This window comes from Sturnus vulgaris, chromosome 7, assembly GCF_052056855.1.
Source record: "Sturnus vulgaris isolate bStuVul1 chromosome 7, bStuVul1.hap1, whole genome shotgun sequence".
Taxonomy (NCBI): domain Eukaryota; kingdom Metazoa; phylum Chordata; class Aves; order Passeriformes; family Sturnidae; genus Sturnus; species Sturnus vulgaris.
The window spans coordinates 7,741,867-7,759,493 of NC_142249.1; the positions used below are offsets into that span (position 1 = coordinate 7,741,867).

At 41.3% G+C, this 17,627-nt stretch overlaps 1 protein-coding gene across 18 annotated transcripts in view; it reads right to left on the reverse strand.

Annotated features, from left to right (window-relative positions):
- Positions 1-17,627, reverse strand: part of UNC80 (unc-80 subunit of NALCN channel complex) — a 128,611-nt gene that overhangs the window by 72,944 nt on the left and 38,040 nt on the right. For 12 of the 18 annotated variants that reach the window (XM_088167667.1, XM_088167668.1, XM_088167669.1 and 9 more), the window contains exons 17-23: positions 16,668-16,834; positions 15,864-15,965; positions 12,944-13,158; positions 12,324-12,430; positions 11,732-11,891; positions 7,448-7,620; positions 1,891-2,103 (exon numbers count right to left, since the gene is read on the reverse strand). In XM_088167667.1, the coding sequence (XP_088023793.1) occupies positions 1,891-2,103; positions 7,448-7,620; positions 11,732-11,891; positions 12,324-12,430; positions 12,944-13,158; positions 15,864-15,965; positions 16,668-16,834 (1,137 nt within the window). The remainder of the gene's footprint in view (positions 1-1,890; positions 2,104-7,447; positions 7,621-11,731; positions 11,892-12,323; positions 12,431-12,943; positions 13,159-15,863; positions 15,966-16,667; positions 16,835-17,627) is intronic. The other 6 variants (XM_088167677.1, XM_088167676.1, XM_088167672.1 and 3 more) reach the window with 3 other exon arrangements.

Below are 17,627 nucleotides of genomic sequence, written 5' to 3' on the forward strand. Positions count from 1 at the left end.
CTGTTTGCCAGCATCACTGTCAGCATGTCAACAGCCCCCACGGTGCTGTCAGCAAACTACAGCTCAGGGTGTGTTGGCAAGGAGATTGCTTTCCTGCCAAGACACTTGAGAGCTCCTTGTCTTGGGTTGCAATATGGGCTGTGGCCAAAAGTTTGTATTCTATCACCATCTGTTAAAACCAGCTGGGGCAGTGTTCTTTATCTTTTCCACAACCCATCCTTCCTCCAGGGAGATATCTCCTGTTAATGGCCATTGAGTCCCAGTGCCTGACTGATAAAATTCCATCATCCCATCGGGTCCCACTGCATGACTGATAAAATTCCATCATCCCATTGGGAGATACTCCACGCAGGGAGAGGAGCCAAGCAGTCCCTACCTAGATAAAAACTGAGATTTGGAACACCAAAGCAGACGTTTTTCCTCACTGGATTCCAGAGGGAAACCAGACCCTTCTACATCATCACTGAACCTTTGGAGGAAAACTGCACCTTCTACAGGAGCACTGCTCCAACAGAACCACATCTGTCACTGCAGGAGGATGCAGCCACCATTTAATGGGACTGCACCAACACCCTGACTGACTGATGGGGTGTCAGGTTGGATTCTGACTCTGTCAGTGTTTTGGGTTTGTTCTCTGTATTACTGTATTTCTATTTTAATTTTCCTAGTAAAGAACTGTTATTCATATTCCCATATATTTGCCTGAGAGCTCCTTAATTTCAAAATTAAAATAATTTGGCAGGAGGGGGTTTATATTTTCCATTTAAAGAGAGGCTCCTGCCTTTCTTAGCAGACATCTTTCTTTCAGTCCAAGACACTCTTAAGAACTGTCTTGATTTTCTTTGCTGCACGTACAGAAAAGTATGGGAAATTTTATCCTGTGTTATCACCACTTTGTGAGGGAAGAGATGTTTTAAATTACAGAATTTTCATCAGCACTGGCCATTTGGCCTCTTTGAGTATCTTTACTGATATGGTCAGCTTTATTTTGATGTTCCCTACAATGTGCTCCACTGAGAAGGACATGTTGGTTTAACCTACAAGAATTCAGGTCAGCAAGGCAGAACATGATTTTTAAATTCCCATAAGCACTGGATTTTATGTCTTTTTTTTATGTGGGTGAGGAGGGCAGGGAGGACGGGAATCATAATGCTCATTGTAAAAATCACTGATTTTTAGAAGAGGTAAGAAGCACAAAGCTCACTTCCAAAATGACATCTGTAACCAGCCAAAGGAACTTCTCCCACTATTTTGAGTTGTGAGAAATGACCTGTACACATGTCAGATGTTCAGCAGTTATATCCTGGGGGCTTTACAAGGAAATTGCAAGTGGCATTCACAGGGCCAGATAAGGCAATTGCCTTGGTCCAATATTTTAAGAGATCACAACCAATTAAAACTTGAAGGATTCAAGTGCCAAACAAGAAGAGACAATTCTTTACATGACTCATCATAGCTCTGTAGAATTCCTTGCCAAAAAATTGTAAGTGCTTACAGTCTGTATGGGTGCAAAGAGAAACTGAATTAGGTACAGCAAAAAGAAACCCATTACTAAATATACAGCACCACACCTAGCTCAAGGAGCCCTAGGCTAAATATATTTGGAAGCAAGAAAAATAGAAAGTAGCACCACACCCCGAATTTTCCCTCTTCCTTAGCCATTCACATAGGACCAGTGCTGGAAGAAGGAGAATGGGCCAAACAGATCCCTGGAGAGAACATGTCCTAGCAAAGTCACTTCCCTGAGGAGAAAGGGTGATCCTGGCAGGCTGTGAAGTACAAGCTGGAAGGAAGTCTCCACCTTACAAGGACTGAAATTCTGCATAGGACCCAATTACCTCTACATTCCACCTTATTTTTAATGTCAGTGGAAGAGAAACAAACACTCACATCTCCCCACTGGTAGAAGAGCTTGGCTGCATTCCACTGCAGCTTCTGGTTCCTTTTGTTGCCCACGATGGGAGAGCGGCCACGGGACAGCCCCTTCTTGGTGATGTTCACATGGTGGCCCTTCATCCACTCGGGCCAGTTGCCGCGATTGCAGCGGTGAACAAAGCGCGCGCACTCGAGGAACAGGGCTGCCCGCGCCACCACGGGGGCCTCCTGAAAGGTTGGCAAAAAGGAGGAAAAAAAAAATCAATATCAATCACCTTAAAAGCAAAAATGCGTTGGGAAAACTCCCCAAACATCATTCTGTGCTTTAAAAAGTTGCTTTGCATGCTTGCCAAGGAGTCACACAGAACGAGCAATCTCTCCATGGAAAGCTGGCACCACAGTCTCTCTCTCTGTCTAAGTCTCACCCCTTGAGCTACTAAAAGCAAGCTCATAAATACTGAACAGCCCTGCTCAGTCCAAACACTAGAGGGGCAGGAAGAAACACAATATAAACTTACTAAGAACATTATACCCCTCTGTAATGCTCTCCTTCAGAAAGCATCTAGCTGCAGAAGCAGAAGAGCACATCTGGCACTGCTACTGCACAAACAAGTCAAGTTTTAGTTTCACCTTTCCTAATAAGGTTGCAGTAAATATAAAATAAATATTGCAGGAGCAAATCACACCATGGCCACACAAATCCTAGAATTTGTCACTTAAGGTTCTGCTGTTGAATCTTGGGGATAAAAGCATAAATGGAGGCTTGCTAGAAACTAGGAAAAGCACTATTTTGCAGTTATCATGAATATCTATATTATTTATTTATTATCAGAAATATATTATTCTGGCATAAATCAACAAAATTTCACTGGCGGAATTTCAATCGCTTTAGCAAGTGTCAGGCAATTCAGTACTGAAATAACAACAGGCAGCTGAGTTTTGAAAGGACTGACTAGCTTCCAGAGGAAAATCCTCCTGTACCTGGTTTGGAAGAATCATTGTAATGGGAGAAGTTATATTGAGTGTATCTTGTATTAAATCACCCAGCAGGACACATGTTAAACCACTAAAGAATGCTTCTGAAACTTTCTGAAATGTTAAAAAAATGGATAATTTTTTTTCCTAAAGGATAGCTTAGACTCAGGAGTAGTTCTTTTTTTCCTAGCAGTCTAAACTGCCAAAATAACATCCTTACAGACATGGAAAGTGACTAAAAAGCAAATGGTTCTCCTAATTTCCATTTCATTTCCCCCTTTCTTCCTGCAATTTTCATAACCAAACTCAGCAGTTTGTAAAACTAAGAATATAACAATGCTGGCTGTTTACCAGCTGGCTTTAAAAGGTTCACTCACAGGGATTTCACAGAGCACAAACAAGTGTTACACACTTTTAGATGCTGATAGCTTTAATGAAGTAATTTAAACAGATCAGCATCTAAAAGATGACAAAGAAGAGCTTGTCAAATGTGGTCTATAAATACTAGACAGGTCCTGAGACCCTGTTGAGATGGTCTGTTGAACAAGAGTGCTTTAATCAAAATTTGAAAACAAGAAATTTTGAACCAATACTCCTTAAGTTTGATTTAAGAAATTATTGATACAACATCCACTTGCAGCTTTTGCTCATATTTTTATGAATGTTGGAGGGGGGAAAAAAAGCAATTTGCTTGAATAGGAAGATTTAAGCTGCCATGATGTTCTGATGCAGAAGGCAGAAATCTGAATGCAGACACTCACTAACCAGAAACAAAACAAATATCTAGCACCTGGAAAAACATAACAAACTACTTGTTGATCACATGCAATATTGAACAGAGAATAGCTGAGGATTTTATTCTTTTATTCTCACAAACTAAAACCTTAACCATGGAGACATATGTGAAGAGATAAAGCTCTAGCCTTGGTCTACTATTGGTTTAGTTTACTAGGAATAAAGTCAAAATTTCTTAGTATTCTGGAATCCTGTAAAGAAACATGTTGTAAACATTATGAAAGCACAAGGATATGTAGGATGGGGGGGCAAAGGGGAGAAGCAGGATTAATTAAAAATCACTGTATTATTTTAAAATCAGTGAAAAGACCTCCTGCAGGAAGGACTTTCTGAACATCATAAGGCACAAGCTCCTGTGATTGCTTACCTGAGGCTCTGAGAAACCTGAAGCAGCAGCAGCAAGAGAGAGATGAAGATGTGACAGAATGAACAGAGATGGATTCACACAACAGAGAAACACATCACAAATGGAGAGAAATTAATCAGGCAGGTGATGTGCAGCTGAAAAGAACACAAGTTACTGTGGTCATTGTCAAAACCTGACACAGCAGCAATACTCTCACAACTCAGTCCATGCCTAGGCAACTGTTCACAAGTCCAGTTTTACGAGACCTACTATGTTGTTTTGCACCTTGAAAATTGTTCTTGCACTGTATAGACTGACATGAATTCACCAGTTTGTTAACAATCCAAGCCATCCAAGTGAAATTTTTCAACAGATAACCTGATTTGTTCTAAAGAGCAAAGGACTTGGGTGGAAGGAACCAAATACAGAATGGATTTGGAATTTCACAGCATCACATTAATTGTTCATGTAAACCTGATTCTGCAGTTTTATGACTACAGAGTACTTACGTCCACTTTTGTTTTCAAGAACAATGAGACTTTTACAACACTAATTAATCAGTGGTAATTTTCCTTGAGTCCCTTCTTAAAGTTCTCATGGCACTTTGAGCAAAAATTCTTTTTTGGCTCTGGTGTCTTCAAGACAGAAAAGAAAGGCACTTAATACCAACAATATACTTTTAACAGATGCCAAAGTAAATTTGAGTACTCTCAAAAGGTTGCTGTGCTACTGGGTAGCTCTGCTTTGTCTAAGCAAAACTAATTCTGACATGGAAGTTTTGTTAGCAGGTATATGAAGACAGGTGGCAAGTAAATTATTAACGAGTGTCTTGGAGAATTGCCTGTTTCAATTAGTTCAGACCTCTCTGATTATATCTACAAAACGGTCAAGTACAGTCCATGACACAGTTCTTTGATTTTGTTCCCTGTCTTTTACTCTGGGACCTGTTTGTAGCAATCTCTGACTTCCTTCCCAATCATAAGCACTTCCACAGAGAAATATTTCTGCCATGGAAACGGGGACATGGGAACAACAGAGTCTGCCTATGACACGGGGTGACATGGAGTCAGCATATTGCACACCTATATATTACTGGTTGTAGCTTTAAAAATTAAAAGTATGAAGGCTGCTTCTAGGAAAATGTGTTAACAGCACAGCCACTAAACCTAAGGCAACACTCATTTTAATACATAAAAAATTATTAGCTCCATAAGGATGCATCATTTGTTTCACTGTTCTATTTTCTTTACATCAGTGTGGCAAACCGGTACAAACACCCAGGCTGATCAAAGATTCCACAGTTGTTGTAAGAACAGAATTTTGCAAACCTGCACGAAAAAGCATGCTTAGAAAAATTATGGAAGGACTGAAACTGGAACTGTTTGCCTTTCATTTTTTAAAGGTTGCCTTAGCAACCAGGCTGGATAAAAGGACTTAAGAAGCTTTTCATTTGCATCAGACCTGATTCAAGCTATTACTTCAAAAGCCTGAAAACAGAAGTTAAAACACCCAGAATGCTTCCTTTTGGGTGTACTCTATTGAAATATAATATGGGAATTTTCCATTGCCATTAACCAATACGATGAGATGACAGGCTGTCATCTTTTAAAATATACACTGCATGTGACTGCCTAACATCTACATATCTCCAATACTTTGTAGACAAAATGCCAACTGAACAGGTACTTAGAGACTCCCAAGGCTATAATTAGAGCAAGGCTTCCTTCATCTTTAGCTGAAGACCTTTTAGAAATTCTAATACCAAAATTGTCTCCATCATTCAGTGGAATAGAGAGTTTTAGTTTGTAAAAGTCAGCTCTGGAAGTCAGACATCTTCAAACAGTTCACTCTGGCTGGGAGTTTCCAGCTGACTTCATGCTTGGGCACAGAGTAAGCTGGTCTGTACCTCGGCATTTGGGAAATTTTAAAATTAGGTAAGACATTTACAGGAAACTGGGACATAATTGCCATAGCCCATGTTATCACCTGATTTATTAGAACACAGAGTAGTGCATCTTCAGAAGGATCCTGGTGACAAACTTGCTAGGAGTGAGCTCTTTCCTGCCCATGCACCTTACACCTGACTAACTCTGTTAGTTCAGAATTTGCAGTGGGGTGACAGCCTGGAAGCCTTGAGGACTGAAGTTGGGTGTCACACCCTCAGCAGGTTGCAAGACACCTCCTGAGCTCACTGCAGCCCTGGCTGGTGAGAGCCACCAGGCTATTCTATCAGCCACTGCATCCACAGCTTCTTCCATCCAGAGGAACAGCAATCTCTGGCAGGAAGCGTGGGTACCAGTGAACGAAACCCGTGTCTGCTGGAAAAATGGGTGAGGACCACTCCAAACAGTGGAGCTAGATGGGAACTGACAACAACAACAGCAACTCCAGACCAACACCAATGCAGACGTGCTTGAACCTGCAGACCGAGTATGCAAGGTTAAGATGAAGATGCAAAGGAGGTGGTGCACAGAGCATACCATCCCTACAGCCATGGAGCAGGCAATGCAGCAAAGGTCAGGGCACAGCACTAGCAGGAAGGCAGAGTCCGTGAGCCTGGCAGCTCCAGCAGTGAGCAAAAAAACTGAATTTGAGCACAAATGGCACAGCAGTCACACAGGTGAGAGGTGGGGCGAAAAGGGATAGAGAGCATGTGGATGCTCTGGGAGCAGTGGCTTTTAATCTTTTTCTCAGCTTGCACACAGCCAAACGCTTATGGAAGGAAGTAGAAAAGCAGCATGCAGAGAAGTTGCTAATATTTGGCTGGTTTTTCATAGTTGCATTTGTCACACTCCTTGCTTGTCACATAAACACCTCACAGAGCCCCACTGGCTCATGAATCACGGGCTGAAGGCCACAGCTTTAGAAATGGGAGGGATTGTTAAAAAAACACAACTGAAAGGATAAGAAGGAAGGAGATACAGGGTATCAGGAAGAAGGGAAGGAACTGTGTCACTTCTTTGATTTGCATTGGCAAATCAGCAATATCCACATTTAAAAGCACGCACACTGATTTAATTTTTATTTCCACTGGCTGGCTCTGGTGACTACTAGTTCAGTGTTGCCTAACGTACTTCTAACTCTGTCAGAACTCGAGAGTGGAATTCCTGCACCTCTCCAAGCAGTTATCCAATCTTCAATCTTTATTCTGCAGATTGACACTAGGAGCAGAAACAGAGTGTCTGTGAGTGAAGTGTGAAGACAACAACACAAGCTTTGCACTGGCAATACTGTAGTTATGGGGAGCCATGTGATATAATAAAAAAGGATCTATTTTGTCTGCAAACTTGCCCACTCACAGATGCTAAAGCCCCAGCTAATGCCACCACCAGCAGCTGGCATTGCTGTGAGGCTTTGCATTCTCTCTGTGGGGCACGAGGAGCATTAGTGAATGACAGTGGACCAGCACAAATGCACATGCTCTCAGCAGGTAACAAGAGACCAAAAATGACTTACAAGATCTAGAGCTGCTGCCAGAATGGAGGCATCAGGGATAGTGCCTGGTTCACAGCAGTTCAGCAGAAACTGAAAGCGCTTCATGCCTTGGCGGATCGCTCCCAGGTTCACAACATTCTTGGATTTTCCTCCTTCTTGTTTGGAGGTCAAGTGATCATCAAAGCTATGGCAACCTAAAGAGGTAGAGAGTACAGAGGGGATGCAGGGAGGGGTAGAGAGAAGGGAACACAGTCTCTCACCAGTTAAAAATGGAGGAACAAAAATCCTGATGAGTACAGTCAGTGTAAATCCCTTCCTCGCCTTGTGTTATCTTGGAGATAACAGGTTCATTTTCACAATATTCATGATTTCCATGAAACAGAGATACAACTAGTCAGATTCTGGTATTGGTCATACTGATATCTGCCCAGAACAGTCCCACCATACTCAGTATGGAAGCCCAGGACCTACTCCAACACAGGTGAACTAGGATGTTGTCTTTACTCCTCACCTCTTTAACACAGATCATCTTGCTTACAGTCTTTTTTTCCTCGATAATCTCCTTACCTTACTTCTCTATTGCCTTTAAATTTAAGTGCAGCATGCATAACCCTTATTCCTCATGGATCATTTTAGTAATAGATCATCTGCTAGGACAGAAAAATCAGTAGTGGATGTGTAGTCTATGTTGAAACCAAGTACTGTCCTTTCTTCAGGCACACATCTAAAATTACCACAAAAGTAAAGATGAAAGTGAGACCAGCCTCAACTCCTAGATATCATCATTCCAGCCTCTCTCCCTTGAAGGGTCTTGTAGGCTTTGGGATGGAAAAGAGTTCCATTCAAAAATGAAGATGGCATTTCACTTTGGGGACAATTTTAAACTCTATGTATAGAGTTCACATCATTAATCAACTAATCTAAATTAGCACTTCTAGTGCAGAAGATCATTATGCAGTTGGCACCCAGAGTTGAGAGAATGGCAGAAAGACAGAGATAAGAAATAAGGAAAGTTGTTTCAAGACCAAAGTGTTTGGTCAAAAAAAAAGGATAGTCAGTTTCTGAGCTTTTTATCTTTGCCCATAATACTCTCCCTGTTTACATCTGAAAGTACAAAAGTTTACAGAACACTGAAGGATAAAGCACTGAAGAAGAGAACACGGAGTAGAGAATTCAAAATTGGTTTTAAACATAGATTATTTGAAAGACAAAGAGTAAAAACATCAGCTCTACAGGACTTTTTGACTATTTCAGTAAAGAAGAATGGCTGATACTCGAAGTTCTTTTGGGCATGCACTCCCTAGAATTACTTGGAAAGCATTTATGTGGCACAAAAAAAGTCACAACCAAAAATGAGAATGTATGTCTTCACTTTTCCCTTGAAGACAGAGGTATATCAAATTTCAAGAGATTTCTTTACAAATTCCTTGTCTCCAGTGAAGCTGTACTTAGTTACCAGCAAACAAAATGTTCCTATGTTGGGAAAATATCCCATTGAAATGGATCAAACAAACTAGAAAGAACAAATAGAACACTTACACATATGAGCAGTCACAAACATCCTTCCAAGTCCTTCTGTTTCCTCATAGCTTTTTATATTTTATCTGAGCCCTCCTGCTATGGCTGTCATAACACTAACTCATTTGAGGTACAAACAAATGTTTCCTATTCAGGGCCCTGTTAAGTCTGTGCCTGTATGAGATACAGAACACGAACTTGCCTAAGGCATGTCCCTAACCCATACTATAAAGAGCCAGCAGAGCTTTTGTCCACCTGAGGTCAGTGGAGCTCGCATTTTGTTGAAAATTTGCAAGACAATTCTTCAGAGGCAGCTGGTGGCTGTCCCTTGTTATGCTCATGCTGGAGTAGCCTTGCTGTGATCAGGGCAGCCCTCACTGCCCTCACTTATGCTGCTCAGGCCTGCAGAAGGTCTCACCCAAAGAGCAGAGACCATTTCCTAATGCAGGAGGACACACAAGCTCCTGTGACCATGAGCTCACCCTTCAGAGCAAACTTGAGCTGCTGTGTCTTGAACACCCTGACAATTTCTGTGGTCACTCACAACATCTTCAGTAAGTGCCCAAAGGAACATTATGGGTCTCATGTAAATGCACTGTAACTGTATACATGTCTATGTGCTTTGCTCTTAGGCAAAAAGATCATTAAAATAAATATTTTTACACATGAATGTGTAAATATGTATGTGTAGATAGATGTATACATATGCACACACACACACGTGTATGCTTACATACATATATATGCATACATACATATATAACACAGAATTTCCAGTGGTCTACATGATAAATCACAATGAAGATTACAGTTCATTAATGATGTCACAAATTATTCTACATTTTATAATTTTTAATGCCATTTATTTCTCCATTATCTATTACCTCTTAAATTTGGTCTACTGTTAAAAAACCCAAAAACACAAGAGGAAACACCACATGGAAAAAACATGAGCAAAGTAATAGCATAACACCATGAATGACAAAAATGAGAAGGCAGAGAGAGGTTCCAATATAATGCTTTAGGATCAGATCTTGAGGGATTTAACATACACCCATTGACATTAAAAGGCTTTTATTCTCTCCTTGTTGAGCACAGAAAAATCGATCATCTGCATGGAAGACAGAGGAGCACTGGAAATTGGAAGACTCAGTGTACTGTTGCTGTCCTGCTGGGTTATAAACTGTCCCACCATGAATTAGCTCTGTCCTAGTTTCAGGAAAAACGTCAGAAAACCTTTACAAACCACCACATGCTCCCACTGATATCACTGTGCACATGCAAGCACACACATACACAGGGCAGGCACAAGTATTTTTGCTAAAGCCACGTGGCTTTCATTGCATATCAGAGATCCTTCTAGACACAGTGACACAACTTCCTTGAGTGTCACACTTTGCCTTATGAACTTCTATTACTCTTGTAAATAGCAAAACATGAAGGTCATCTCACAGGTGCACTGCAGAAACAGCAGTGGCAGTCTGGAAAGTTCTCACTGTCCCCTGGGCCATTTTTTAACCAGTGAGAGCTGGGAGGAAATACGGTGGAAGTATTTCACACCTACTTCAGCACAAAGCAGTGGATGAAGAAATTAATTCCTTCCATTGCTGGGGAATGCTACCAGACTACAACAAGGTGCTGAGCTGATGCATTCTCACAAACTAACAATACTTTCCATCTAGGAGCTGACTGAAAAGCACCACCATTCACCAGTGGCAGGTAATGGACAGTTCACAGTGACAAGATATGCTTATATTTTGCAAGTATCACTTGCCTTAAAAATGCCTTATGTGCATTACACTGCAGGCCTGGGACAGGGGATGGCAAAGTACACACGATGCAATGTCAAAGTGTAATGTCAGAAGAAGACCAAACATAATGCCAGAAAATGTAGCATATTGTAAAACTACAGAAATCATGCTAAAAAATAAAATTGACTCTTTTTTGTGTGTTTTTGGGAATCTGGCTGTGTTGTCTTAAAAAAAAAAGCAACAAAACTTCAAGATACAAGGTTGGCCCCCTGACAAGAAGGATGTGCTTTGAGCTGATGACATGAGCATGTCAATGACTGCATGATATTTTGAAACAGATTATACCATGACCTTGTATTATTCATAAAGGCACTTTCCAGACATTGCTGACTTTGAAAATACATAACAGTTAAATATACTTCTGTGGAAAAGAAAAGGAGTGTTTTTATTATTATGTTGTGTGCTAAGAAAAAGGGACAGCATCCCTAACGAATGGTATGCAGAGACTAGACATGCAAACACAGAAGAAAAGAGATAATTACAACAAGGTTTGTGTAGGGTTTTCCATTTCTGTGCTGATATTTGCTAAAACTGTCAAATAGTTACAAATTGGAAAAACAAAACTAAACAAAAAAACTGATGGAATTGTTGTATTGGACAACAGAAGATTTACACACCTAATTTTGAACTGAGTAAGTGCTTTGAAGCAAGCATTGATTTTTCAAGTGTGTTGACCAAATTTGATTTGATTTTAAAAGCCCAAATGTTGCATTGTATAATTTATTTGGACAGTCTGATTTTTTTAGGAAAAAAATAAAATTTACCAGAGCTTTTTTTCTAAATCAAAATAAAAGAAAGAAGGAAGGGAAAGAAAACAGTTACAAAGACTAAAAAATTGGAGAAGGCTACGATGGAGACAAAAACCATGGAGAAAGCAGGAAAAAAGGGAAAGGGGTAAAATTACAGAAAAGAAACATATTCGAAAAATGATTAAAAAAAGAAAGAAAAAAAGGAGACGAGAACCCTGATTTCTAACCATCTTTTTCTTCTGTGTGATGAAGCTTGGATGGGTGTCTTCGGCAGGTGCGCCATTTACCAAGACGCTTGAAGAAATTCTCCTCTTCATCCCGCCCGTTGTCCAGGCCTCCTCCTGGCCCCCCTCCTTCAGAGAGCTTCACTGCGCTGGTGAACTTCACCTGTGCAGGGACAGAGGGGCTGGTCAGACACAAAAACACACAGAAGGGCTGCGAGGGTCACCGCTGGAGCACAGCTGGGTCTTGCATAGATCTACACAGGCTGAAGCTTTCTGCTTAAAGGATTGATCTCTCTTGAGAGGCTGTGAAAGGACAAAGAAGGAAGGAGAGGTGTGGCCAAAAAATTAAAGTGTGTTGACAGAGCCTGCACTTGCCTCTCAGTGCACCAGGCCAGTACAGTGTAAGTTGAACAAAGTCTTCACCACACGAGGTACAAAAGTCCAGCACCAAATTCCCATGGTTCAACTCTGGAGACTTGTGATAGCATATCATTAGCTGCAAAGTCCATATTGAATAAAAACGTTTCTATGTGCAGCTAAAATCAGCCAGATCCTGCCTTTTTAAGCTCCCTGTAGCCCAGCCTGACACATTTACCTTGGAGCTCTGCCTGATGAAGGAGAGACGGTCGACAGAGCTGATATCCAGGAGATCTTCCACTCCATCAGCCAGGCCAGAGAGGGAGGAGCGCTTCAACCAATTCCCTGTTGCAGAATAAGCCACTCAGTACAAACCTAAACATTCTTTCTAGAATATACTGCTGTTTCTTAGCAATTGCAGTATATTTCTCCACAGTGGCTGCACTAAGGCATGGGAAAATGGGAGAAAAGCATAAGGTTATATTTTCATGTAACATGTACTAACTACCATGCAAGGCCAGGCCCTGGGAATTGTAATGGATATATTCTCTGTCTAATAAATGTTAATTTGGAATATTTCTCATCTACAGACAGGAACAGCACCTGTGAGATTACAGTACTAGAATAGTAATTTAGGGGAAACGTTTCAATAATTTTGACAAAAATATCCCCTAATATCTTTGGCGAATTGCTCACATTTCCCTTTGCATCAGCTCCACATCTGCAAAACAGACAGAGCAGCAAACCACGGCTTCTTTTGGGAGAATATACAGACAACAAGGAACTGTGCTGCAGCTACATCTGTCTGTATTTCTCTGCACATGCAATATGGATGATACAGAACAGAAGGAGACATACATTTACCTATGGGCAGTTTGAGTTTCTTTCGAAGGGAGATTCTTCGGGAGCGAGAGCGGGAGCGCCGGTCCGTGGTGGTTCCAGAGTGAGCAGTGGTGCACTCGGATGTGTCCTGCTCAGACTGACTACTGGTGTCACTCGCTGCACTTTGGGACTTAAACATCTTCCTCCAGAAGTCCTTGCGTCCCAGGTTGGCCCCTTGAATCTGCTCATCGCTGGAACAGAAGGTTGCAAAGTGTGAACTGCATTTCAGCCAAGTCTGAATGCTCAGGGAAATGAGACCTCCTTTCTGCAGCCCCCTCCTAACCTCTCTATTACTTGAGGTTGTTTCATTTTGAATTTCAAATACACTGTTCTTAACGAGACATAAGCCTGACAACATACTCAGTATTGTTCAAGACACAAAATAGCCATCTTTTCTACCCTTGGACGCTTCTCCACTGTGGCAGAACATTATTCCCCCCTCTACCACAGAAAGCTTATCTGCTCTGCTCATCAGCTGGTGCACATGGGTGAGATAACCCAGGCCACACAGATGCCCAAAAGGGGTTCTGGTGCCAAAGAGATGAGACCTGCAGCTGACAGTAAACATCCCTCACCTTGAGGGTGAGATGTAAAGAGATAAGCAAGGAATCATGAGAGACACTTCACTTTACAACTGTAAAAGCTACACAAATTTTAATGGAGGGGGAAGTCTCATACACACTCCCTGGAAACCTGCAGGGCTCTTTCCCCAAGCTTGGATGCATCTTCGTGGTTACTTTTCCAGAAAATGAGAGCAGAAGATTTTCTATGTATGCCCCATCAGCAACTGGATAGTAAGATGCATTGAATCCTAATATATAGTATTTCTCTAGCTGTAATATAGGTACCTTATTATTATAGTGCACTGAATAGTTAATCTACTAGTAGTGTTTCTTTTGTTTATCCTGTGTAATAAGTAACCTGTTGAAGTCTTATGACAGTTAAATTTGTATCTATTAAATAAAGAATTCATTTTCCAATAGATCTAATTGGCCGTTATTAAGAACTTGAGAAGTGAGAGCAATCTGGGGTGTGGGATGCTCCTAAAAAGAGTTACTGCCAGAAATCTGAGTCAAAGGCAGGGCTTGTTTAAGCTCTCCTCTCTAATCATAACAGCCATTGAACAGGTCATTCCAATTTTTACTTTCTACACATGAAAGTAAATCACCTTCTTTACATCAAAATGAACTACATTTGTAAGACCACATTAGTAATTTCTACAAGCATTTGTAGCAGAAAGCTTCAGGACATCATGACAGCCATTTGTGGACCTGCTCATTAAGTACTGGAATTAGGACAACATTTTTTACTATATTCTTGAGATGTCCCATGGCTATGGCAGGGCTCAGAGAGGAACAACTTGCTCCAATCCTGCAGAGCAGTAGAAGGCTTTGTGTTATCCTTGCTGTCTCAGCAACAGTGAGACTTTGTGGGCTCAATTAAGGCAGGAGAACACGTGATGTACAGCTCTGGGCCCTTGTGCAAGTAATGTCTTCATGCAGTGCATCTCAAAGCTCTTTAACAAGACAGACGTGAATTCAGAGTAGTTCAATGACTTGCTCAAAATTACTTGGGGACCGGTGGCCATTTGTAGAATTTTCTAAAATTCTTAACAGTATTGTTAAAGTTTAATTCAATAGCAAATGACAGAATTCTTTGGACATAGATTTCAGTTGTACAATGCTAACAGCAGGTTGATTCCCTGTGCTGAAAAGGGAACTACAGCAATCTTGGGAGACTAGGTGCCCAAGGCAGGTCAGGAATGGGCTGGCTCTCAGTGAAGCATTAATGACCTTTAGCAACAACTTGGAAGTCGAAAATAAATAAAATCATCACCCAGGAGTACAAACAAAGCTTGGAGAACAGGTGTGGTTAAATCTCTGAGGAATTCATGTGCTATTCACAGCTATGGTAGTATGGTACACAATACTGAAAAATCTGCTGCACTGTCATTTGAAAATCTCTGCTGTTTCCCTATGAAAACCAGGATGAGTCCATGTCTTGGGTTGCAAAGCAGGATGTAACCAAAAGTCTGTATTCTACCACCATCTGTTGAAACCAGGTAAGACAATAATCCTTATCTCCGTGGGAGATATCCTCTGCTAATGGGCCATCTGATAAAACCAGCTGGGGCAGTGTTCTTTATCTTTTCCACAACCCATCCTTCCTCCAGGAGATATCTCCTGTTAATGGCCATTGGGTCTCACTGCATGACTGATAAAATTTCATCATCCCATTGGGAGATGCTCCACCCAGGGGGAGGAGCCAAGCCTTTCCTACCTAGATAAAATCTGAGATTTGGAACATCAGAGCGGCCTTTTCCCACTGGATTCCAGAGGAAAACCAGACCCTTCTACATCATCACTGAACCTCTGGAGGAAAACTGCACCTTCTACAGGAGCACTGCTCCAACAGAACCACATCTGTCACTGCAGGAGGATGCAGCCACCATTTAATGGGACTGCACCAACACCCTGACTGACTGATGGAGTGCCAGGTTGGATTCTGACTCTGTCAATGTTTTGTTGTTTTGTATTGCTGTATTTTTTTTTAATGTTAATTTTCCCAGGAAAGAACTGTTATTCCTATTTCCATAACTTTTCCTAAGAGCTCCTTAATTTCAAAATTATAATCATTTGGAGGGAAGAGGTTTACATTTTTCCATTTCAAGAGAGGCTCTTGCCTTCCTCAGCAAACACCTGTCTTTCAAATCAAGACAGTCCAGTTGGCAGCATTGGGAACAGGCATTACCTGGTTGTTTGCAGTAGCTCCCATGTAGACACTCAACAGTTTGTTGCACCATCCAAGCAGGCAAGTCTGCTATCCTGTCCATTTGTACTAACCCCAGAAGGAAGCTGCTGGCACTAAAACATTGAACAATTCAATTTTTACTTACTGTTCTGGAGTCTGCATCGGGCGGCTCGAGACATAACTGCGGCATTCATCAGGGGCAGCTGAGGCCTGGCCCTTGTCAATGATGACACTCCCTGCTTCAGATCTACACAGATAAGATAAATCATCAGCCAGAAGAAATGGATGGCCCATCTCATGGTCATCACACAGAGCTGGAGATGGAAACCTGCAAAGCAGCTTTATTGATGTACCCTCTCCTTAGCAACTTACTGTCTCTATATACATATTACTGTCCAAAAAAGCATCAGCTCTTAACAGCAAAGCCAAGGTTTTCAGGACTTTTTCAACTTTCTTAATCCTTCTTCCATGTCTTATTTTAATAAGACAAATTCCTCAAAGCACTAGAGGAAATTTCTTTTTGATAAAGAAGCATTCAGTATTAGATTTCTTCTGGGACTTGTTTTTGCATGCCAAGGTTCACCTGTCAGAACAACAGGTACACAGCCCAAAGGATGTGATGCATATTAAAAAGTATATCCACAGAGTGTTTAAGGAGTGACATTATGCTTCTTAGTTCTCTTAACCTTTCCATATCCCAGCGTTTCCATGGCACTGTTTTCTTGTGCCTCTTATATGAGCCTGCCAATGCTTTTCTCTGCAAATTTGTTGCAGTCTCAGATCATTAAATTTTAAAAGAGGCTGCTGCCACAGCACAAGTCTGTACATCAAGAACTGACATGCTATAAAGATAAAACAATCCCTTGGGCTTCCAATGTTTGTGTTCAGCACAGATAGTCATGGAGTCATATGCCAGTCAGTCATTTACCTTCTCCCTCCTGATACCCACCTTTTGCTCCCAGGTGGTTTTGGCTCTTGCTCTGTTTCCTCTGTCTTTTTTCCTGGTATTAACTTTTCAGCACTGTCCAGGAGGGCACTGAGGGCCACCCTCCGAAATACATTTCCATGAGCCTCCTTGATAAATTGGACCAGCTGTCGGATATCGCAGTACAAGCCCTGAGGAGCAGGACACCAGGAGAAAGAACAAATTCAGCCTGCAGTTTCTAAAGAAGCAGTGAGAGCCAATGCTTTCTGAGGTACTTCACCAGGCCATTACTTCTCCTCTGGCTGTTGTGTGATCTACTCTTCAGGTGCATGGTTTGTGGTTTTTGGCTGGAAACTCATAGTGCACTCAGAAGAAGCAGATAAGGAGGAGCATTATTATTATGGAACATGATCTGCAATGGGATACAGCAGATGGAGAGGTATCAGGGGCTAAAAGACCTGTGAAATGAGGGAGCTACAAAGATGACTTGAAGTTTGTTTTATACCATTCATCCAGACCACAAACTCAAATGGCACTAAATATCTCAGATGTATGTGAGAGGATGTAGAGTGCAAACAATTGCATGTTTTTTTCAGAACCAGTGGGTGTCTTCAGATTTTTTTCCCCCATTATTTTAGAGCTTCACATCTTATGAAGAGAGAAGAATGACACTCATCCCCCAACCTACCTCCTACAGTCAAGGCCCTTTTTAGTTCTGAACATTCATGCACATCTGTGATGTGCAAATCACCTCTATATCCGAGGGCAAGGGGATGGAGGGAACAGTTTTACAGGGCTTGACTTTTGATCTATGAGCTTTCCTGAAAGACCTTGGATTATGCTGAAAATTCCTAGCAAGGAGCAAAGGAAAACAAAAAAAAAACCCCAACAAATTTACAATTGCACCTGTATCCTGATTAAGGTTTTTTAAAAAGTAAGATATTGACCACAAGATTAACTTTAAAGAATAACAAAACAAATCTG